Source organism: Anolis carolinensis, chromosome 3, assembly GCF_035594765.1.
Source record: "Anolis carolinensis isolate JA03-04 chromosome 3, rAnoCar3.1.pri, whole genome shotgun sequence".
NCBI classification, from domain to species: Eukaryota; Metazoa; Chordata; class Lepidosauria; order Squamata; family Dactyloidae; genus Anolis; species Anolis carolinensis.
In genome coordinates this window covers 28,209,097-28,234,334 of record NC_085843.1, presented here as the reverse complement: position 1 = coordinate 28,234,334, position 25,238 = coordinate 28,209,097, and the positions used below count along the sequence as shown (strand labels likewise).

General features: G+C 42.8%; 1 protein-coding gene across 1 annotated transcript; it reads right to left on the bottom strand.

Moving 5' to 3' along the window:
* Positions 1 to 100: 100 nt before the first annotated feature.
* On the bottom strand, positions 101 to 24,168 carry il17d (interleukin 17D). Its single transcript, XM_003219267.3, has 3 exons — positions 23,839 to 24,168; positions 20,523 to 20,818; positions 101 to 2,842 (listed from the first exon to the last, which is right to left on the bottom strand). Exons 1-3 carry the CDS (start codon positions 24,151 to 24,153, stop codon positions 2,521 to 2,523), a joined length of 933 nt encoding a protein of 310 aa, XP_003219315.2. The 5' UTR covers positions 24,154 to 24,168; the 3' UTR covers positions 101 to 2,520.
* Positions 24,169 to 25,238: the final 1,070 nt, after the last annotated feature.

Below are 25,238 nucleotides of genomic sequence, written 5' to 3'. Positions count from 1 at the left end.
ATTCTTGAAGCTTTGTATTCTTAAGACAATCTGGGTGTTTTCTATTCATTCTGGAAAAGCTCCAAGGAACAGACATTGAACTGCCTGGATGCTTAGAAAATTAAAGATCCTGAATGTTTTATTTAAGGAGATGCTTTCGGTGTAGCACATTGTGGAAAAAGAAGTCTTAGATTAATTCACGTCATTAGAATACAAAGCAGTGTTTTCTCATTGGTTGAAGAGGCATTGGCAGAGGCTTCCAGGATACACAATTGACTGGACTTTTGCCATTCGAGTTTTTGGCTCAGACATTCTTCTAATTTGGCGGCCTTCCTGCACTCACCTTTGGATGCCAAGACATGTTCAGTCCCACTTGTTTGAATTGGCCAAGTGGTGTGCTTTGTGTTATCTGATCTCTGTTCATCCTTGTTATTCTGAAAGGCTCTGCAGCTGGAAAAGTCTAAAACTGTGATAAGGCTTATAAACTGAAGATTGGATTGGTTTAAAAAGGCAGGCAGCCCATTTCCACACTTTTGAGAAGGCTCATAAACCACATTGTTGTAGAACATTTCTCTTTTCACAATGGTATGTGAATATATCCCATAGCTGTGTTGATGCACAAACGTACTCCATAATTGTACTGATGCACAACCCAGTGAGTAGAGCAATTTATTGTGCATCGTATCAATCACTTGGGATAGTTCCACAAGTCATGATGTTTTTCATCTGTTTGCCAAAACTTGAGGTGGAAATCTGAAACTTTGAAGCCCTCACTTTTCAAAGAACAATTTGCTCTTGTGTAACTTTAGCGGTAAATTACTTTGAAAAGCTTTTAGTAAATTATTACCATTACCATTCCTTTTTTGCTTTGTTCACAGATGAATTAACATTCCTTTGTACTGTGCCAAATTTATGGTAGATATTCCACTGCTTTAAAAATGATATTCAGTTGTTTTCGCCCCCTACAAATGCAGAAGTATGTTTCATTTTAAAAATTGAAATAATAAAAAATCACTTCCTGATATTTATATATCTAGCAAGCTGTTGTCCACAGAAGTTTATACCAAATTCCATTAGAATCTTTTTTTATCTGTTTTACTAGAACTTCTTGCAAAAATATTTTCTAGTACATTATTATTCCCTTATCTTCCCGTGGTCTCGGTGGTTTTCCCTTCTTGCCGTTAGTAGTAGAGTGATATAGCCAGTTGACCTGAATATAAAGCACAGTTCACACTGCTGTTGCTGTCAGTGTAGCAAGCTGTAATGGGGACTCAAGCATCTATATGCCGTTGGTCACAATGTGATATCCAAAACTAGGGATGGGCTTTCAACTCGATGATAAGTAGTTACTACGTGCCATCATGTTTAGGAGTGATACTATTGAAAGCACTAGTGTAGAAGTGGCAAGTGTCACATGCACAATGTTTGAACTGGCCCTGATTTCCACTGAGTAGTCCCAAGTGTAAAGCTACACTTCCAAACACACTTTAGGGGCTTAATCCAGATTTAGCATATACCAAATGTACTGATGCCTCTCCGCAACCCCTTGAAATGCTACATAGAGCAGTGTGAAACCTTGCTTTTGAATGCAGTTAGCTGTACAGAGATGAGCGGATTTCCAAAACAGCCAGAAGCACTTTTATCTGTATGGCTGAAAAGAATTCGTAATGGCTGTTTGTGAACAAGATTAAAATGTCGGCTCTGAATCTCTGTTAAAGATGTCAGGTGATACAAAATTTGCATTTTGGAGGGCAGCTCTATAACTGCAGGGCCACTGCTGAGGCATGATTTTTAAAAAAATCATATGAGGTTTTCCCCATAAAGATTATACTCATTGTATAATATCTCTAACTTCTCCACCATTCATACTTTCAAAATTTACACTTGTATTTTTAAAATACACTTTGTCCTCCTATGGGTTGGTTGACATATGTATCACATGCTTATAACTAGACACCTTGCAGTTGAGTATATGATATGAATGCAGTGGAAGGGAGTGTATTTGAGATGACACTACAGTCCTGTAAATGTGTGTCAACTGCCCTGTGATGGGTCCTTCAAGCATGGATTCTTTCTTCAAACAGCAGCTGTCAGAGTAATATGAATATGAGTGGGAAAAGGCCCTGCGCTTGGGAACTGGAATTAAAATGCCAGCAAACTGCTGGCCACCAGAATTTGCCCTTCTATTAATTGTTGTGAAGCAATTGACTAAGGCAGCAGACAATAGGGACAGATAAAGCGGGGGGATGTTGGAGGATAGAACAGGTTATCAGATACGCATACAAATCTCTCAGAAATCAAGTCACTAGTTTAGTAGATGGTGGGAATGCTGTAGATGTTGTTTATCTGGATTTCAGCAAAGCAGTTGATAAAGTCCTCCATGCAATGGAGAGTACTCGCTCATTGTCAGTATGGAAATTAAATCCAACTACTAGTCCAGATGGCATTTACACATGGAATGGATTGGGAGGACATCAACTCATCCACTGCTTCAGACAGCCCATTCCTTAGGTCAAGCCTGATATAAGGGATTAATGTTCTTCACTCTAATGGTGGCTTGTCACTATTATGATTCGCCAGCAACTTTATTGCTTGTTTGTTTATGCTGGAGTTGACTCTTTCAGCTTCCTTCTCAGATTCTGGCACGCAGGTGCAACCCACAGGGATAGTCACATAATCCTCAGAGTAAACATAGCGGCCTCCAGTGCAGGATGCAGTTCGGCGCAAGATGACAGTCGGCATAAACACCGGCGTGCTTCGAAAGTGTAAGTTTTCTTCGCCGTAAACCCCAGTAAGGCATCCCTTGCAGAGGCAGTAGGCTTCAGGGATGTACTTTGGATATCTTGTGGGGTCATAGGAGATTCTGTGCCAAAGGGAAAAAAAGAAAAGACAAGGCTCAGTGTGTGCACTCACTCCCATAGTTCCCCTCATACACACACACACACACACCTTATTTTGAACCAGCTGGAAAATATTATAACAGAATGTCGACAGTTGCTTTGCAGTATATGATGTTTTGTTATTATGCCAAGAAAGCAAAGAGAGCAGGGGGGCAAATCTTACAGTTTTCAAAGTTGAAATGCTTATTTGAAACTTGAAAGAAAAAAAAAAACTGGACAGCTCCCTAAATACATCAGCATCTGAAACCACTGTGTGTTCAACTTTCTTTGTTTATCCAATGACAAGCACTGGGCTTAAGCTTCATAAATGATTCAGATGAAAGATGTCTTGAAGGGTCAGACCAATTCTCACAACAGCACGATGTATTTGGCTGAGGGTTGTTGTGAGTTTTGCAGGCTGTATGGCCATGTTCCAGAAGCATTTTCTCATGATGTTTCACCCACATCTATGGCAGGCATCCTCAGAGGTTGAAGGGTCTCAGTTTGGCACAGGGCTGTTGCAAGACCACTTCTTGCCTCCCCATATATTTTCTGAAGCAACCACTTCACTCAGTTTCACATTGGCCTTACTATTTGGCTAAAATACACAACCACAGCCACAGCCCCCAAGTTCACAAAAACTAAACATTTTTTGGATGACAATTCATAGAATCCCATCCTGGAGTTTTCCAAGTTATGCTCCCTCCTTGGACTCTTTGCATTGGAACCTGTTCTTCCCCTGGCTCTTCTATACATTCTTTGCACTGAAGTCATGCCCCCCACTGTGGCTAAAGTTGTTGCTACCCCTGTTTTCTGATATTTAACAGTAGCTTGGACCACTTTTTCCATCACTTGATGCCAGAAAAAGAAGCTTTGCATGATAGAAGGCATGCACATCAGGCTGCTGTTGAAAGCACTGGAGATTCGCAGGTCATAGAATCATAGAATCATAGAATAGTAGAGTTGGAAGAGACCACATGGGCCATCTAGTCCAACCCCCTGCCAAGAAGCAGGAAATCGCATTCAAAGCACCTCCGACAGATGGCCATCCAGCCTCTGCTTAAAAGCCTCCAAGGAAGGAGCCTCCACCACGGCCCCGGGGAGAGAGTTCCACTGTCGAACAGCTCTCACAGTGAGGAAGTTCTTCCTGATGTTCAGGTGGAATCTCCTTTCCTGTAGTTTGAAGCCATTGTTCCGTGTCCTAGTCTGCAGGGCAGCAGAAAACAAGCTTGCTCCCTCTTCCCTATGACTTCCCTTCACATATTTGTACATGGCTATCATGTCTCCTCTCAGCCTTCTCTTCTGCAGGCTAAACATGCCCAGCTCTTTAAGCCGCTCCTCATAGGGCTTGTTCTCCAGACCCTTAATCATTTTAGTCGCCCTCCTCTGGACGCTTTCCAGCTTGTCAACATCTCCCTTCAACTGTGGTGCCCAAAATTGGACACAGTATTCCAGGTGTGGTCTGACCAAGGCAGAATAGAGGGGGAGCATAACTTCCCTGGATCTAGACGCTATTCCCCTATTGATGCAGGCCAGAATCCCATTGGCTTTTTTAGCAGCCGCATCACATTGTTGGCTCATGTTTAACTTGTTGTCCACGAGGACTCCAAGATCTTTTTCGCACACACTGCTGTCAAGCCAGGCGTCCCCCATTCTGTATCTTTGATTTCCATTTTTTCTGCCGAAGTGAAGTATCTTGCATTTGTCCCTGTTGAACTTCATTTTGTTAGTTTTGGCCCATCTCTCTAGTCTGTCAAGATCGTTTTGAATTCTGCTCCTGTCTTCTGGAGTGTTAGCTATCCCTCCCAGTTTTGTGTCGTCTGCAAACTTGATGATCGTGCCTTCTAACCCTTCGTCTAAGTCGTTAATAAAGATGTTGAACAGAACCGGGCCCAGGACGGAGCCCTGCGGCACTCCACTTGTCACTTCTTTCCATGATGAAGACGACGCATTGGTGAGCACCCTTTGGGTTCGTTCGCTTAGCCTATTACAGATCCACCTAACCGTAGTTTTGTCTAGCCCACATTTTACTAGTTTGTTTGCCAGAAGGTCGTGGGGGACTTTGTCGAAGGCCTTACTGAAATCCAGGTAGGCTACATCCACAGCATTCCCTGTATCGACCCAACTCGTAACTCTATCGAAAAAAGAGATCAGATTAGTCTGGCATGACTTGTTTTTGGTAAATCCGTGTTGACTATTAGCAATGACCGCATTTGTTTCTAAGTGTTCGCAGACCACTTCCTTAATGATCTTTTCCAGAATTTTGCCTGGTATTGATGTGAGGCTGACCGGACGGTAATTGTTTGGGTCGTTCTTTTTTCCCTTCTTGAAGATAGGGACCACATTCGCCCTCCTCCAATCTGCTGGGACTTCTCCCGTTCTCCAAGAACTCTCGAAGATAATTGCCAGTGGTTCTGAAATAACTTCCGCTAGTTCCTTCAGTACTCTTGGGTGTAGCTGATCTGGCCCTGGGGACTTGAATTCGTTTAGAGAGGCCAAGTGTTCCTGGACAACTTGTTTCCCTATTTGGGGTTGGATTTCCCCCAATCCTTCGTCCATTCCGTGTTGCTGAGGTTGAAGATGGCTTTCTTTTTCTGAGAAGACCGAGGCAAAGAAGGCATTGAGCATTTCTGCCTTTTCCCTGTCCCCATCACCCCATCTTCTCCTTGCAATGGCCCTATCGCCTCCTTTTTCTTCCTTTTTCTACCAACGTAAGCAAAAAAGCCTTTTTTGTTGTTTTTTATGTCCCTGGCAAGCCTGAGCTCATTTTGCGCTTTAGCCTTGCGAACCTTTTCCCTACAGGTGTTGGCTATACGTTTGAATTCTCCTTTGGTGATTTCTCCCCTTTTCCACTTCTTGTGCATGTCACTTTTGAGCTTTAGCTCAGTTAGAAGTTCTTTGGACATCCATTCTGGCTTCTTTGCACTTGTCTTATTTTTCTTCTTTGTTGGCACTGTTTGCATTTGCGCCTTGAGTATTTCACTTTTGAAAAACTCCCATCCATCCTTAACTCCCTTGTTTTTTAATATCGGCGTCCATGGAATGCCGCTCAGTAATTCCTTCATTTTTTGGAAGTCAGCTCTCTTAAAGTCCAGAATCCGTGTTTGACTTGTCTTAGTTTCAGCATTCCTTTGTATTGCAAACTGCAGGAGCACATGGTCACTTGCCCCTAAGGATCCAACCACTTCAACTGTATTGATCAGGTCTTCCACATTTGTTAAGATTAGATCAAGAGTTGCTGATCCCCTTGTTGCCTCTTCTACCTTCTGGACCATAAAATTATCTGCAAGGCAAGTGAGGAATTTGTTGGACTTTGTACTCTTGGCTGAGTTTGTTTTCCAGCAGATATCGGGATAATTGAAATCGCCCATGACTACTATATCTCTTCTTTGTGCCTGTTTGGTCAGCTGTTGACAGAAGGCTTCATCAAGTCCTTCATCCTGACTCGGAGGTCTGTAGTAGACACCCACGACAAGATCTTTTTGAGTCCCGGTTCCCTTGATTCTTATCCAGATGCTTTCAAGCTGGTTTCCCGGATTACAGTCTTGCATTTCTTCTGCAACGTAACTGTTTTTGACATATAAAGCTACTCCCCCTCCTCTCCCCTTTGTTCTATTTCTGTGAAAGAGGTTATAGCCCTCAATGGTTAAATTCCAGTGATGGGAGTCATCCCACCAGGTTTCAGTGATGCCTATGACATCGTATGTGTGGTGCTGTGCTAGGAGTTGGAGTTCGTCTTGCTTATTTCCCATGCTCTGAGCATTAGTGTAAAGGTCAGTCCAACGATGGTTGGCTTGAGAGTTGTACTGTTTGTTTTTCCATGTGAGATCCATTCCTTTCCCTTTTTTTTTCAAGGCAAAAGCATTGAACAGGTGCGGCACGTCATTATGAAACAGCAAAAAGAGACTTCCTATTTGCTTGAAACACAAGACCATTTTTTCTCAGCTCAGACACTGCTTTTCTACAAGCCCAAATTGTAATGGAAAGCCTGAAAAAAGTTTTTAGAAAAACTGGGTTTAAAATAAATAGGACCCTCGCAGGGCTAATCTCCAAGATATTGAAGAGCTATTCAGTGAAGCAAGTTGATCTGATCTCAGTCTTGGATCAAGAACATCTGAACCAGAACCAAGACTAGATCATCAAGAGTAATTGTCTCTTCTGCCTAGGTTTATGCCTTCTTCCAGAGTATTTGAAATTTTTTGGCTGTTTTCCTTGAGTTATCTGGACCACACCTGCTCTCTTGTCAAAGCACAAAGAGATTGGCAGAAGGAGGGACCAGCTTGGACTGCCCGCCATAGAGAAATAATCAAAATGGCAGCATCTACCTCTGTATGGTATTTGCCCTTCTTTAAAGCTAGACAGCATGAACTAGCCAAGCACGATTTTAAGAGTTATCTTTTCTGGTTCCCAGATGTTTTCTGTACAGATCTGGTGTTAAGGCCTCTGCAACTTTAACTTGAGTGCTTCCTGGCTTTGCTGTAAGAAAAGCCTTCTCCTCTTAAATATTCTCAGAAAATAAGGACTGTTTCAGAGGAGCCTTTTATGTTGGCATGAATCCACTACTGGGCTGGTTTCACATGTTGCCCCTTACATGACAACTTAATCCACATGAACCTTTAAAATTGCTCTAGGTTGGTGCTTTGGGGGCAACACAGTGCCTTGAGCTAAAACTAAATGAGATTTGCTGTTTTGAGGAATATATATTTAAAAACCTTCCTCTTTCTCTTATGGAAAGGAGGGATTACAGTAGCACCAGCAGTAAGTCTGGTGTTTGTTTTAAAATGGGGGATAGGAAGGAACTTGTTATAAATGTGGTTATCAGAATCACAAGCCCAAACTGGTGATCAGTGGACTAAAATGAGTGAAGCCATCACCCATCCTTGCTTCATTGATAATTTGGAAATGTGATATCTCATGATACTCTTTGGATTTTGCAGATGATTGCTCCCTCGGCCTCCACTAATACTCTTTTTAGGGGCTGTTTGATGAGGCACTACATCTCTTCAAAGTATTTCAAGGGGTGTAATTTGCTAAAGTGGCAGTCACGAAGAACTGCAGAACTACCAGAAATATGTACTTCTTAACTCATCCCAAAATACAGTATTTTGCTATTCAGGTCACATTAAATGCTGCCCCCACAAGCGCCTCTATCTTTCAATTTACAATATTTGGAGCCCCCTCTGTCAGCTCCAGCTCCCTATGCGGGGACATGAGAGAAGGATGGTAAAACATCAAACACCCAGACATCCCCTGTGCAATGTCTTTGCAGATGGCCAATTCTCTTACACCAGAAGAGACCTGCAGTTTCTCAAGTTGCCCCTGACACGAAGAAGAAAAAAATTATAATATTGACAAAAATACAATAATGACTATTGAAATAACCATTACTGCAACATCTGAAATCTGCTACCTAAGCTGGCACCTCATGGTAGGGCTGGGGGACATTTTCCAACTGAAAGTCTGTATAGATAACTTAAAAGTCAGAGAAAAAAGAGGCAGATTTTAAAAAACCAACCAATTTCTGACAAGTCCTCATTCCCTTACTTTGCAGATGCACTCTAATAAAGGCAGACTGGAAGCAATTATGTCTACTTCAAAGCCAAGTTTTCAGAATGCATCATGCTTTGGGCCAGCGTGGGACAAGTTGGGCATGAACCTCCTGCGCTCCATTTGTGGCCGCGCTGTAAAAAAGGCAGAAAGTGGCCCTTGGAGAAGCAAGCGTGAGATCCAACTCCCTGAAATCATGATCATATGGGAAGCAGACTGAATATTTGCTTTACATTACAAAGCATGTCAATGCAGAAATACCCCCCTTTCAAAACAAATATAATCATCAAAATACACAGTTTCTGCTACAACAAATAGACTCTTACGTGGAGTCTGGACTTATTTTTTGTAGTTTTCTGTTACTTTTGGACTGCTGCTCCTAGAATTCCCCCCTTCTGGGTCAATGTGCCACTATTCCAAGTTAGGTGCTGACAAAATACAGGTTCTTCTGGGTAGAAGGTAAAAAGTTACTTTTAGAGTAGTGGTTCATAGTCTTTGGCCTTCCAGGTGTTTTACATTTCAGGTCCCAGAATCCATGAACTTCTAGGAAACTAGTTGAGGCTTCTGGGAACTGAAGTCCCAAACCCTGGAATATCCAAGCTCTAGATCAGGGCTTCTTAGACTTTTTCACTTGCAACTGCTTTTGGCACAATGATTTTTTATGTAACCCCAGATACATAGGCATATAAAATGGATATAAAAATCAAACAGTTACTCAGAATAAATCATCATTTGCAAGGCTTTCTGAACAGGCTGATTTGCCTTTTCATGAAGTACGTCTAAAGCATCTTCTTCAGAGTCCACTGTAAACAGTGCACAACACATTTGTGTAAACGTCTAAAACAACCAATAGGTGATGTTCACAAATCTTTTACTTTTGCCAATTTTTTCGGGACCCCAACATTGAGCTATTTGGGGTCAGGACCCACAGTTTAAGAAGCAGTGCTCTAGAAAATGCTTTCTCCTGTGACAGAATCTTATGATTTATTCAGAACCCTATGGATACTATACACTAACATAATAAATACACCAGCATAAGTGGAGTCCCCAGTGGTGTAATGGGTTAAACTCCTGTGCCAGCAGGACTGCTGACCTGAAGGTTGCCAGTTCGATTTGGGGAGAGCGCGGATGAGCTCCCTCTGTCAGCTCCAGCTCTCCATGCGGGGATATGAGAGAAGCATCCCAGAAGGATGGTAAAACATCAAAATATCCGGGTGTTCCCTGGGCAACGTCCTTGCAGACAGCCAATTCTCTCACAACAGAAGCGACTTGCAGTTTCTCAAGTTGCTCCTGACACCAAAAAAAAAAAAAGAAAAGAAAAGAAAAAAGCATAAATGAAGGCTGAGGTTTTAAAGGAAGTATAATAAAACGCTGGCAAAATCAATTTTTAGGAGTCAGTGAATTTTTTTCTGACTGCCATTCATTTTTGCATGACTTTGGGACAGGTGTGCCTGATGGAATCAAAGAACCAATATCATAAGAGTCTTCAGGCTTAATTGCACCCACCTCAACTGACCATGATCCCCTGCATATCTGTCTGTTTGGATCACAGATGTAGACAACAGCAAATGCAAGAGCATGGCTCACATACTGGTCAGAACAAAGTTGGAAAGAAGTAATGGCAAGAAGAATTCAGACCTAACAAAGCAGCCAATGAATCGAAAACAGTCTGCAGTTCATATCTGCTCATCCCAAAACTGATGCTTTTACAATACAAAAAGTGGATTTTTGGCTTTTACTACTGGCACGTAAACTTGGCTTGCAGGCAGCATCGCTTTAGGGCCTGAGAAAATCCAACATTATCATTTGAAAAATAAGCACCATCTTAAAATATATCTCACTAGACAAAATATGGACAATAAGCAAACATAATGCCAAGTTTCAGACTTAGAAGGGAGAGGGAGGGTAGTTTGTAGCTGGGAAACAATGGTCTTAGTGCAAGATGTTTGCTCTCAGCTGCTTATTGTCTGTTAATGAAAATTAGAATCACTTGGAATTGAACTATTTTTCCCTAACCTACCCAACGTTATTTGTAACTAAGGGTGCATCTACACTGTAGAATGAATGTAGTTTGACACCACCCTGACATGGCTCAATGCTATGGAATCATGGGAGTTGTAGTTTTACAAAGTCTTTAGCCTTCTCTGCTAAAGAGTGCTAGTGCCACACCAAACTACAACGCTCAGGATTCCATAGCATTGCGTCATGGCAGTGAAAGTGGTATCAAACTGCATTAACTCTATGGTGTAAATGCACCCTTAGACTCAAGCTGTATGTGAGCGTAGCTATGTTAGGGCAAACCTATCATGGGAATTTCTTGGTAAATATTTTCAGAGAAGGTTGTTTGAGAGAATGTGAATTGCCCAAAGTTTCCCAGTGGACTGAGGAGGTCCCAGTGGCACAATGAATTGAACCCTTGTGCCGGCAGGACTGCTGACAAAAAGTCCGAGGAGCGGGGTGAGCTCCTGTCTGTCAGCTCTAGCTTCTCATGCGGTGACATGAGTGAAGCCTCCCACAGGATGGTAAAACATCTGGGCGTCCCCCGGGAAAGGTCCTTGCATATGGTCAATTCTCTCACACCAGAAGCGACTTGCAGTTTCTCAAGTCACTCCTGACACACACAAAAACAATCCAGTGGACTTCCATGGCTGAGCAGAGTCAGAGCCCAATGCTTAGACCACTACACCATGCTGCTCTCAACTAAGCAGAAAAGACCAGATTGAATCAACACACTGTAGATTTGATTTGATTTAGTAGGTCTACTCTAGCTGTGATTAATAGTTGGATTTAGATCTAGTGTTGTAGTAGGATTCATCCCTAATTAAACAGCTTCAGGACTGGTGTTGACAGCTTCAGGTAGGGCAGAAGCTGGGCCCAGAAATAAATTCTTATTTGTGGCAATAGGGTGTGATCCAAAGAAAGTCCCTACGCCAGCCAAAATCCTATTCAGTGCATACTATAAATTTTCCCCAATGAAATTAATAGGGTTTAAAAGTACTTTGTCAGGACCATAGCCAAAATTCAGGAACAATGAAGACCACATTTTCAATACAGCAAGCATTGTGGCCGAATATAATCAATGCACTATTTATTTATTTATTTGCCATACTTATATCCCACCCTTCTCACCCCAAAGAGGACTCAGGGCGGCCTCACAACCAGCAGCAATTCAATGCCCGATATACCAATTCCAAAAATAACAATTAAAATTAAAATCAAACATTAAAATATAAATTATTAAAACAGCAATTAAAATCATGAAAGTTTGAAATTATAGGCCAGAATCAGTCAATTAGTCAACACTGTAATTTTTTTCAATTATTGCACTGCTATAATTATTGCTCAAATGTTTGGTCCCATAACCATGTCTTGAATTTTTTCCTAAAAGACAGGATGAAGGGGACTGTTCTGATTTCATTGGGGAGGGAGTTCTCCAGACGAGGGGCCACCACTGAGAAGGCTCTGTCTCTTGTCCTCACCAGTTGCGCTTGTGAGAGTGGTGGGACCGAGAATAGGGCCTCCCCTGACAATCTTAATCTTCGAGGTGGGTCATAGGGGGAGATACGTTTGGACAGGTAAGCTGGGCCAGAAACGGCTTTATAGGCTAAAACCAGCACTTTGAATTGTGCTCGGTAGCAGACTGGTAGCCAGTGGAGCTGATGCAACAAGGGGGTGGTATGCTCCCTGTATGTCTCTCTGATGAGCAATCTGGCTGCCAACCGTTCGACTAACTGAAGCCTTTGAACGGTCTTCAAAAGCAACCCCACGTAGAGTGCATTGCAGTAATCTATTTGGGATGTAACAAGAGCGTCGATCACTGTGGCCAAGTCTGACTTCCCAAGGTACTGGCATACAAGTCTTAATTGTGCAAAAGCTCCCCTAGCCACCGCAGAGACTCAACGATGAGTCTAGGAACCTGTATCTTCAGGGGGGATGTAACCCCATCCAGCACAGGCTGTAACCCTATGCCCTGTTTGGCCTTACAACTGACCAGGAGTACCCCTGTCTTTTCTGGATTCAACTTCAATTTGTTTGCCCTCATCCAGTCCGACACAGCTGCCAAGCATCAGTTCAGGACCTGCACAGCCTCCTTAAAATACAGTTAAAATATAATAAATACAATTACAAACTCATTTTAACCACCCCCTCCCATCTCATCCACAACCTCCCCAGCAGCGTGCCTCTGGCTTGAACTAAGATTTCTAGAGGTTTTTTTAATATGCTGTTTCCAGCTGGATTTCCATTGCAGCTCACATTGGGGCGTACATTTTCTGGATACCCCAGCCTTATGCCAACTTGAAACTGGATTTTAATGCTTGTGTAGAAGGACCTTCAGACTTGGAAAGGCAGATATTAAGGAACTAGAAAAGATCCTCAGATGTAAAGATATTGGCACACTGGGTGCCGTGCCAAAAGATCTCAGCCAGCATTTGGAAACAATAGACATTGACAAAATTACGATCTGCCAACTGCAAAAGGCCACCCTGCTGGGATCTGCGCGCATCATCCGAAAATACATCACACAGTCCTAGACACTTGGGAAGTGTTCGACTTGTGATTTTGTGATACAAAATCCAGCATATTTATCTTGTTTGCTGTGCCATACAATAACAATAACAACAACAACAACAACAACAACAATTTACTTTATTTATATTCCATTTTATCTCCCTGATAGAGGAGATAGAGATATAATGCCGTTATACAACTGACAAAGACAGCAAGGCTTTCCTCTTTTTTTCATCTCCGGCATCTGGAAGCTGTACTTGACTCGGTCATGGGGAGGTGCTGTTGTTCCAGTCTTCCACACCAAGGAGCCTGTCATCCACTTCCTGACTGAATCACCGGCATGTTTTTCAGGGGCGCCTTTTACCTCCCTGTTAAAGCAGTACCTATTTATCTACTCACATTGCTGTTTATGAACTTCTAGGTAGGTAGAAGCTAGGCTGATGGTGGGGGCTTACCCCACTCATGGCTTGAACTGCCAACCTGCCAATCGGCAAGATCGTCTGTAGCTGGCGGTTTAACCCGCAGCCCCTATATCATTGAATTTCCCCTTTCTGTGTATAGCTGTGAACGCCAGACAGTGAAGAAAGCGAATAAAATGACATTTGTGCTAGAGAAGAATTCTATGGCTACTGTGAACTGATATACCGGTTTGCACTTTTTACCTTTGTCAACTCGATATAGACACAGGGTCTATTCCCATCCCAATTTGGACTTCCAAGAATTTGCAGTACTTTATCAGTCACCTCGTGTTTACAATATTTATATGGTGCACCTTACCCAGTCTACTTTTACAATCTCTCCGTTTTAATCCATGTTTTTATTAGTTCTTGTTTTTTATTGGCTAATGTTTAATTTTTTTTAATTGTGCATGTTTTTGTCTATTGCTGTGTTTTATACTGCTACTGTTTTTATTCGGGCTTGGCCCCATGTAAGCCGCCCTGAGTCCCCTTTGGGGAGATAGAGGCGGGGTATAAAAATAAAGTAGTTATTATTATTATTATTATTATTATTATTATTATTATTATTATTATTAGATCGTACAGCAAATCAAACCTGAACTCTCCCTTGAAGCCAAGATTATTAAACTAAGAGTTATAATGAGTTTGGAAATATCATGAGAAGACATGACTAATTACAAAAGATATAGTAAAATAGAAGAAAGTTGAGACAGTGGAATATCACATTCCAGATGGATACACAAAATCAAGGAGCTCATGGCTCTGAATCTGCAAAACCAGAGCAGGGCTGTTTGGTAACAGGGTGTTTCTCATTCATGTGATTGCCATAAGTCAGAGTCAATTTGACAACTGTTAAAATAACAACCACTATCTTCCCAAAGCTTAAAAAGGCACCTGGCAGAATCAAAGAGGGATGGCATTTTTTAGCTTTATCCAAATAAATCCACTAAGTTTAAAGATAATTTTATCATCAACATGCTAGAAAAATCCTTCCCTTGTATGTCTGGGTTGCACTTTTCAGATTAGAATTATTACCAAAATACATTAACCCCTTTCTACTAATTCTCCTATCTCTGGGTGACTATATGTATAAAAAGCTAAAGAGAACGGAGGAACTTTCAGATTCCTGAAATGCACATACCAATCTGTTAAAGGCAAACACAGCTGAGTCCCATGAGGAGATCCAGTTGCAATTGCGATCACTGTTAACAAAATTATACCTGATTCAATCCATAAATGTTTAGTTGCTTGGAGTGTCAGAAGTGAATTCATAGTGATTCAAGATGAGCGCAGTCTGCACAAGTTTCCTACAACCTGGACTACATTCAGGATGTCTGGAATTAGTCATTTAGAAATATTTATTCTAAGAGCAGAACGCAAAAGCAGCCGCAGCAATTTGGGAACTATCTGACGAGGGCTGAAAAAACAACAGTGTTAACAAGGCTGAGAGATTTTTTAATGTTCCTGTCTCTCTGGAGAGCCTTTAAATAAAAAGAGAAGTCTTAAATGGACTCTCCCAAATCCCTTAACACTTCTTAACGTCTCTTAATAATGCCTCAAGCTTACAGTGTGTTCTGTCTTCAAAATATATGCATTTTCACTCCTAAAAGATGAATCACTTTAACTGGTTGCCTTGTTTCAAATAAGGGACACTTCCCACAGCTGAGCACCATCATATTTCTACTTTTTCCCATAACATGGTTCCTTTATTTGAGCCAGCTGTGTTAGTGTAAGCAAATTGTTCCTTACATGTAGGTATGGCTAGCATTTTGAGACTGGCAAATTAAAGTCTAATTTCATACGAGGGGAAAACAGAGGCTGGAACCCTGCTGGGACATTTTAGCAGTGGAACTTTTGAGTTATATTGATGGTTGTAACTTTTACACATTAATGTAATGAATGATCCAGCAACCCCGTAAGGTAGGCATGAGCAAACTTGGGCCCTCCAGGTGTTTTGGACTTCAACTCCCATCATTCCTAACAGCCTCAGGCCCCTTCCTTTCCCCCTTCAGATGCTTAAGCAGGATGGCCATCTAGTGGGGGTGCTTTGATTGTGCTTTTGTTACATGGCAAAAAGAAAGGGGTTGGACTAGATGGCCCTTGAGATCAACCGGAGGAGGAGGAGGAGGCAAGAAGGCATCTGGGGGAGGTAACACATGGCACACACAACACATGGATGGATGGAAGGCCACCCAGAAAGTGCATGACACATAAAGGAACACAACAATAATTCCGATCTTCTCTCTTCCGTAAGCAAATGATAATGGTGGAACTTTTTCTCAAAGTGGCATTTCAGCTGCTCTCACAAATTGCCTAACTGTTATCATTTTAAAGCTGAGAACAACGAATACCATCACATGACAGAGCTGACCATTTTGCCCATCTCGCGGGACATCCTGCAACACATTTTGCTATGGTTTTTAATGAACATCTCATAGAGTCTCAACCAATTCAACATAGTTTGTGGCAGCCACAAAAATGAAGTTTTTGAAGTATAACAACTACTTTCAAAGCAAGAACTGCACAATTAAACAGGAAGTAACGTTTCCAAACAAGGAACAGAAAATTGTTCAAATTTCGTTACGAAGTGTTATTAGCAAATCTTGAGTAAAGGCGCTTAGGGTCAATACTGAAATGGCAATCATCAAGAAATTATGTGCAGTGCTGTTGTACAACCTTTTTGGTCTACAAGATTCAGAATTTCTCAGCCAGTATGTCCACTCTTGGCTGGAGGAATCTGAAAGCTGTAGTTCAAAGAAGACACTTTGCCAAGGTCTGTGCTATTTAAGGAAGGGGAATTTCCACTAGAAAGGATGAAAAGATTAGGACTGCTGAGCTACTTTCCACACACGATTTTCCTTAAGGTATGATACTTTGTGTATTCCAAAGTAGATCTACAGATCTCTGCAAATGCCTGAACATATGGGATTCAAGAGACATCTCTTTTCAGTGCCACAAGTTATGACTTCAGCATGATTCTCACAGGGTTGCGCTTTTCTTCTAACAGGATGTCTAAAACCAGGAGTGGACTTTTTCTGATTTTGGACTGAAACTCCTATCGTCCCTCACTATAGGACCAGGCTGGCTATGGCTAGAGGGACAAAGGTTGCCCATCTTTTAAATTAGTATTATTCGAGAAGTATTAGTTTTCCATCTGAAGGGAGTAACTAATATATGGATATGATTTCAATTGAACAATCCCCTATTTTCTACTCTCTGACTGAACATCCAAAAGGAGAGTGCTATCTACGTCTCAACTCCTATGTCTTCTAGACATGCAAAACTAAATCCAAAGCAACCCAGTAAGCCAAGAGTTGCAATGCAGTGTATGTGACTACATATACAGTAGAGTCTCACTTATCCAAGCTAAACGGGCCGGCAAACCTTGGATAAGCGAATATCTTGAAGGAGCGATTAAGGAAAAGCCTATTAAACATCAAATTAGGTTATGATTTTACAAATTAAGCACCAAAACATCATGTTATACAACAAATTTGACAGAAAAAGGAGTTCAATACGCAGTAATGTTATGTTGTAATTACTGTATTTAAAAATTTAGCACCAAAATATCACGATATATTGAAAACATTGACTACAAAAATGACTTGGATAATCCAGAAGCTTGGATAAGCGAGGCTTGGATAAGTGAGACTCTACTGTACATAGAAGTAATACTCCTTGTTCCTAGATTACAAATCCAAAGCCGTAAGTCAGATCTGGCCCATCATGACTATTCCACATGTAGACTTCAACAGATGCCTTGAATTTCTCCAGTGAAATATTTCAGTTGTGTGTGCTAGCAAGATGGACTACAAGACTGTATACAAAGCACAATGATAAATGATTATCTATGAAGCAGGGGGTTGGTTGGAAACATGTATGTCTGGATTTATTTACCATCATCAGTATTAATAATCTTGAATTCAAAGCAGAGCAGGTCAATGACATCTGGAGATGATATCATAAGGGAAAGCTGGGGAACTAGTCAACAAGGAGGAGGAGGAGAAGCTGGGGCCTATGCAGAAAGGAAACAGAGCCAGGCAAAAGCCATAGATCAAAATCTGGAGACATGCAACTGGACAGGAGAGAGAGCCATTGTGACGGAAAAGAGCATAGCTCTTCTAAAAAGGAGGTAGGGATGATGCCACATGTTATCTCTGGTATCCAACTGTTCCAGGAAGACCCTCACCGGTTAGAAGAAAGGATGAAAATGTTTCAGTCTTGCTCTCTGGATCTTGAGAGCTTGCACCCATTTTGCCAAATCTTTATGCTGTGGATTTCTGACTTTGCATTTCAAAGTTTGTATTTTGCATTGCAAACTGCTTAGAGATACAGGTGCTACTTTTTGGATTAGAAGATCAATAAATTGTGTTTGTAATGAGTAAAAGAAGAGGAAGCAGAGCATCTACTGAAAAGCAACTTTGCACAAAACCATTTTTCAATAGTTCCTATTAGCCTCCTTCATGACCATGGCTCTCAGTATTTTCATTCCTCTCCAGCACATCCATGTCTCAACAGCCAGTAGTACATTTTTGCCATTTAATAAACTGTACACATGTTGTCCGCATACACCCAATGAGGAACCACATGTATAATCCGGCAACCCATCCTGTTGTCCCCTGGCACAAGTACACTACGAAACCTGTCTGCACAGCTGGCCATACAACAAGGTCTGAGTAATTATAGTAATGATGGCATTCTGTTCCTGGTTTGGAAGTGTCTGTTCCTGTGCCATTGCATACTACTTAATGTGAAAGTATTTGTTGCACCCCAGGAACTTCATTTTTCTGCCACAAACTTCATTAAACAGGTGAAGGACAAAGTTCCTCTTCCCAGGATAAAGTTTTTGCCTTCTACTCAAGTGTAATCTTCCTTTTAGGAACTAAGCCATCAGGAACAAGCATCTAAAACCCAGGAACAAACCCAGATAAAAAATCCAGGGATTTCCGATTGCAGGGACATACAGACATGTGAATATCCACATATTCGGCTAAAACCCGCGATATTTAGCTGAAATCTTGCCTTTTTTTACCTTTTTTTAACCTGTTGCTTCTGGGTTTACAGGGAATGGCATCTGGCCACCCTCCTGTTTGCTGCAGAAGCTCCTTGGGTAAAGATACTGTCTGGATGGGTTTTAAGTCCTAATTATACTCAATACATGTATTAGACCACCCTTCTTTCCACTATTGCTTTCCATCTTGATATTTCTGTGTGCTTGATTTCACGTAGCAGAGACTTCCAAGGGCCCTTCTATGCAGCCATATAACCCAGAATATCAGGGCAGAAAATCCCACAATATCTGCTTTGAACTGGATTATCTGAGTCCATACTGCCATATATTCCAATTCAACGCAGATAATGTGGGATTTTATTCAGCTGTGTGGATGGGGCCCTACTCCACATGGGAAAGTCCTGCTTGGAAGGTGGTGGTGGGTGGGTGGAAAGAGATGTGTGTGCTCCCCTTCTTCATTGTTGACATTTATCAGCTTCTCAAGTGCCTGACGAAAGGCAATGACGTCCATTGATTCTGGCAGCACATGAGAAATTGCTGCCTTCAAAGCCTCCTGAAAATCAGCTCCAGAGAGTTTCACAGCCCTCCCAAAAAGTGTTTGGGTTTCATAAGGAGCTGCAATGGGGAGGCAAAATTGCACCTGCGTTGGATTTGCTGTTTTTTCAAATGCAGTTCAGCGCTGGGTGTTGACCTTACAATGGTGGAATATATTGGAACTAGTGGCAAAGTATATTTTGGACATGTCAACATTTGTGGAATTCTTGCACAGAAAATTAGCATTTGATTTTTCTCCCTTATAACCAACATTTCTAAATATATGAACATACATATTTAATTTCTGGAGCGCTATTGAGAAAGGGCTATTTTTATTTCAGCATTTTGTTTTGTTTCTAAGCTAAACCAAACATAAAAAAGCCACAAAGCATGATGTTCCCTAATGGCCATTAAAAAGCCAATATTTGTATTTCCTGTAAAAGGTACGTTATGTCAATTATTCAAATGCTGCTGCTCATTCACAATATTATAGGAGGGCACCAAACTTTTTCTAAATTAGAAGCTGTCCCAATGCATTTGTTTGGAGCTCTATTTTCTCTCTTGTAATTTATGTAGGGATGTTTAATATTGAACCTCCCCAAATTTAAAATCTGTAGTAAATATAAGACTGCTTTATAGATCATTGCTGAAGAGCAACAGGACAGACCACCTCCTCCCTTGTTCATCCATTACACTAGCTTCATCGACCTTTTAACCTAAAAGCTTTACTTGCTATGATGTTAGAAGAGGAAAAAATGAGTTATTTAGAAAAGCAGCTCTCATAGTGGTGTCAAAGGCTTTCATGGCCGGAATCACTAGGTTGTTGTGTGTTTTCCAGGCGGTACGGCCATGTTCCAGAAGCATTCTCTCCTGACGTTTCGCCCACATCTATGGCAGGCATTCTGAGAGGTTGTGAGGTTTCTTGGAAACTAATCAAGTGGGGTTTATATATCTGTAGAATGATGTCCAGGGTGCGAGAAAAACTCTTGTCTGTTTGAAGCATGTGGACAATTTCAACAGAAAGGAGGAAACCATGAAAATGAACAAATTCAGGCTACCAGTATTAAAAAAAACCCTCTAAAATCAGGATAGTAAATAAAGAACAATACTCAGAAAACAAGGGAATTCCAGACAAGAAACAACCAAGCTCAGCTAACGCCTCCCAACAAAGGATCCCCCAGGCAGGAAGAAGCCAGGCTTTGAAACTACAAGGCCATTCAATGCTAATTAAGGTGGTCAATTGTGACAGTCCCACTTGCCTCAAACAGACAGGAGTTCTTTCTCCCACCCTGAACATTATTCCACAGATATATAAACCCCACTTGCCTAGTTTCCAACAGACCTCACAACCTCTGAGGATGCCTGCCATAGATGTGGGCGAAATGTCAGGAGAGAATGTTTCTGGAACATAGCCATACAGCCCCAAAACCTTATAGCAACCCACTGAAAAGATTATAGTTAAGACATTGGCCAACTTGGGCTGTTAGGAATGGTGAGAGTTGAAGTCCAAAACACCTGCAGGGCCCAAGTTAGCCTATGCCTGCTATAGTTGAACAAACTACTTTAGAATGTTAAAAGGGAAGACATGAATAGAGCTCCATTTACCTATAGGACCAAGGGGAGACGCTGTTGAGGTTGATGGGCAGCCGGTACTTCTTGTCTGTGGCCGGCCTTCCTCCTGCCGGGCAACTCATGTTGTGCTCCTTCTCCAGGGGCTCCAGCTGCAGCGTGTGGTGGAAGGCGCTGAGCATCCCTGCACTAAGCCTGCCATACAGCTGCTCCAGGAGCTCCTCGGGTCGGTCGGCACAGGTCCGGGTCCGCATGGGTCGCTTGTGCACCTTGACGGTCTCCAAACCAGGGAAAGGCAGCCAATACAAGAGAAGCCAAGCCAACAGCCAGACCTGTAATGAATTGAAGAAGACCAAGATGAAGGGCTACAAGAAACAATTCAACATTTGAGGGAAGAAAACAAGTACAATTACTTCAATCCACAAAGGCTTCTGTCTCATACTCCCTTACCTGGGAGTAAGCCCTGTGGCTAAATTGTTATTTGGGCACCAGAAGCAGGAAAATCACACAGCAAATTTGTTAATACAGTAGAGTCTCACTTATCCAACATAAACGGGCTGGCAGAATGTTGGATAAGCGAATATGTTGGATAATAAGGAGGCATTAAGGAAAAGCCTATTAAACATCAAATTAGGTTATGATTTTACAAATGAAGCACCAAAACATCATGTTAGACAACAAATTTGGCAGAAAAAGTAGCTCAATACGCAGTAATGCTATGTAGTAATTACTGTATTTATGAATTTAGCACCAAAATCTCACGATATATTGAACACATTGACTACAAAAATGTGTTGGATAATCCAGAACGTTGGATAAGCGAGTGTTGGATAAGTGAGACTCTACTGTACATTAATCTATATATATAAAAGGGTAATGGAATCACGGCACCAGACAAAACAACTAAACTAAACACCCCACAACCTCGAAAATTGACAGCACAACCTCTTATCCACGCCTCTATGTTCATACAACAAAAAAAAGAAGAAAGAAAAATAAAGTCCTAGCCACAGCAACACGTGGCTGGGCACAGCTAGTACTGTATATCTTTTGGTGTAATGTTAACATTTTAAATTATATACACACACACAAATAACAATAATAACATAAGAATAACAAGAAACAAAAATAATCCTACATTGCCTCACTGCCTGCAGTAATGGTCTGAGAACTGGACTAGGACAAGTCCAACGGTGAATCTACACTGTAGAATTCATGCAGTTTGACACCACTTTAACTGCTGTGAATCAATGCTCTGGAATAATGCAGCATGTAGTTTTATAAGGTTTCTTTCTAGCTTTGGGTTGCTGTGAGTTTTCTGGGCTGTATGGCCATGTTCCAGAAACATTCTCTCCTGACGTTTCGCCCACATCTATGGCAGGCATCCTCAGAGCTTGTGAAGTCTGTTGGAAACTAGGCAAGAGCGGCTTATATATCTGTCGAATGATGTCTAGGGTGGAAAAAAGAACTCTTGTCTATTTGAGGCAAGTGTGAATACTGCAATTGGCCACTTTGATTAGCATTGAAAAGCCTTGCAGCTTCAAAGCCTGGCTTCTTCCTGTCTGGGGGAATCCTTTGTTGGGAGGTGTTAGCTGGCCCTGACTGTTTCCTGTCCAGAATTCCCCTGTCTTCTGGGTGTTGTTCTTTATTTAGTAAAGATAAAATTTTCCCCCTGACGTTAAGTCTAGTTGTGTCCGACTCTGGGGGTTGGTGCTCCTCTCCATTTTTAAACCAAAGAGCCAGCGCTGTCTGTAGAAACCTCCAAGGCCATGTGGCTGGCATGACTGCATGGTTTGTGTCAGAGCAATACCTATTGATCTACTCACATTTACATGTTTTCGAACTGCTAGGTTGGTAGAAGCTGGAGCTGACAGCAGGAGCTCACTCCACTCCCCATATTCAAACCGCTGACCTTTTGATCAGCAAATTCAGCAGCTCACTGTGCAACCAGGGGCTCCGTTCTTTATTTACTGTCCTGATTTTAAAGATTTTTTTAATACTGGTAGCCAGATTTTTGTTCATTTTCATGGTTTCCTCCTCTCTGTTGAAATTTTCCACATGCCAAAGAGTGCTGGTGCCTCATTAACCTACAATTCCCAGAGTGTCATACCATTGACCCATGTTAAAGTGGAGTCAACTTGCATTGGAGCCCCCGGTGGAGTAGTGGGTCACAGCCTTGTGACTTGAAGGTTGGGTTGCTGACCTGAAGGCTGCCAGGTTCGAATCCAACCTGGGGAGAGCGTGGATGAGCTCCCTCTATCAGCTCCAGCTCCATGCGGGGACATGAGAGAAGCCCACAAGGATGATAAAAGCATCAAAACATCTGGGCAACGTCCTTGCAGACGTCTTTGCAGACGGCCAATTCTCTCACACCAGAAGCAACTCGGATTGCTCCTGACACGCAAAAAAAACCTTGCATTCATTCTACCCTAGGTTTGGTCAGTAAACCTATTCAGCGACTTTGGGTTCATCACACTCTCTCTCAGCCTCAGAGGAAGGCAAAGGCAAACCCCCTCTGGAGAGGTTGGGTTTTCCCCTGACGTTAAGTCCAGTCGTGACCGACTCTGGGGGTTGGTGCTCATCTCCATTTCTAAGCCGAAGAGCCGGCGTTGTCCGTAGACACCTCCAAGGTCATGTGGCCGGCATTTTTTTTCCATGTCAGGAGCAACTTGAGTCGCTTCTGGAGTGAGAGAATTGGCCGTCTGCAAGGACGTTGCCCAGGGGACGCCCGGATGTTTTGATATTTTTACCATCCTTGTGGGAGGCTTCTCTCATGTCCCCGCATGGAGCTGGAGCTGATAGAGGGAGCTCATCCGCGCTCTCCCCGGAGGGGCTTCGAACCTGGCAGTAACCCAACCTTCAAATCATGAGGCTTTAGTCCACTACACCACCAGAGGCTCCAATGTGGCCGGCATGACTGCATGGAGCGCCGTTACCTTCCCGCCGGAGCGGTACCTATTGATCTACTCACATTGGCATGTTCTCGAACTGCTAGGTTGGCAGGAGCTGGGGCTAACAGCGGGTGCGCACTCCGCTCCCGGGATTTGAACCTGGGACCTTTCGGTCTGCAAGTTCAGCAGCTCAGCGCTTTACCACACTGGTTTTAACACAAGGTTTCTCCAGACACCTCTGGAGAAACCTTGCCCAAAAAAGGCCCCGCGAGAGCTTCAAATGAGAGTGGCCAAACATGGCTTGAAGGCACACAACTGGACACGGTCCTCCACCTGTAACCTGAACGTCCTTTCCCTCCCATCCTTTAAAGAAGAAGACATTGAAAAACCCCGCGCTTTCCATTTGTAAGTCTGGAGTTAAGAGCCGTTCGGAGCGAAGGGACAGGACCACCAGGACTCACCTTCCCCGGCGGCATGGTGCCCGGCAATGGAGGCCAGCGACGGCAGCGGCTGCAGGGCTGCTGGGTGTCCTCTTCCTTCTCTTTTGCGGCGGAGAGGGAGCGAGAGAACGAGCGAGGGGAAGTTGGAAGAGCTCCCCGCTTCTCCCGGCGTCGCCCCTTCGGCCTGGACGCTGCCAGAAGCGTGGAAAGGAAGGCGGAGAAGGAGGAGAAGGCGCCCCGGGGGGAGAGGCTGGCACCTGCTTCCCTCCCTCTTTGGAGGCGGAGGAGGAACCTGAGCAGCTCCCAAAGGCAGAGGGATGCTCCTGGATCAGGCATGGGCCAACTTGGGCCCTCCAGGTGTTTTGGACTTCAACTCCCACCATTCCTAACAGCCTCAGGCCCTTAAGCCGCTTAAGCGGCTGAGGGGGGAAAGGAAGGGGCCTGAGGCTGTTAGGAATGGTGGGAGTTGAAGTCCAAAACACCTGCAGGGCCCAAGTTGGCCCATGCCTGCCCTAGACCATGTTGGAAATGGCAACCTCCCAATCCTTTCACTATTTATTTGTCAATGTATATATTTGCTAACCTGTATTCTACTTCGATGGCCGAAAGTAAGGAAGAGCTGAGGAGCCTTACCACCAAGGTGAAAGAAGAAAGTGCAAAAGCTGGGTTGCAGTTAAACGTCACGAAAACCAAGATCATGGCAACAACACCTATTGATAACTGGCAAAGAAAAGAAGAAAACGTGGAGGCAGTGACAGACTTTATATTTCTAGGCACAAAGATCACTGCAGATGCAGACTGCAGACAGGAAATCAGAAGACGTTTACTTCTTGGGAGGAGAGCAATGGCCAACCTTGATAAAATAGTGAAGAGCAGAGACATCACACTGGCAATGAAGGTCCACATAGTCAAAGCAATGTTATTCCCCATAGTAACTTATGGTTGCGAGAGCTGAATCATAAAGAAGGCTGAACAAAGGAAGATAGATGCTTTTGAACTTTGGTGCTGGAGGAAAATCCTGAGAGTGCCTTGGACCGCAAGAAGATCCAACCAGTCCATCATCCAGGAAATAATGCCCGGCTGCTCACTGGAGGGAAGGATATTAGAGGAAAAGTTCAAGTATTTTGGCCACATCATGAGAAGACAGGAAAGCTTGGAGAAGATTATGATGCTGGGGAAAATGGAAGGAAAAAGGAAGAGAGGACAACCAAGGGCGAGATGGATGGATGGTATCCTTGAAGTGACTGGCTCGACCTTGAAGGAACTGGGGGCAGCAATGGCTGACAGGGAGCTCTGGCGTGGACTGGTCCATGAGGTCACGAAGAGTCAAAAACAACTGAACGAGTGAGAAGACGACGACGAGAGAAGTATGACTTATGAACCTCAGTGAGTACAATTATACCTAAAGACTACAGACTGTT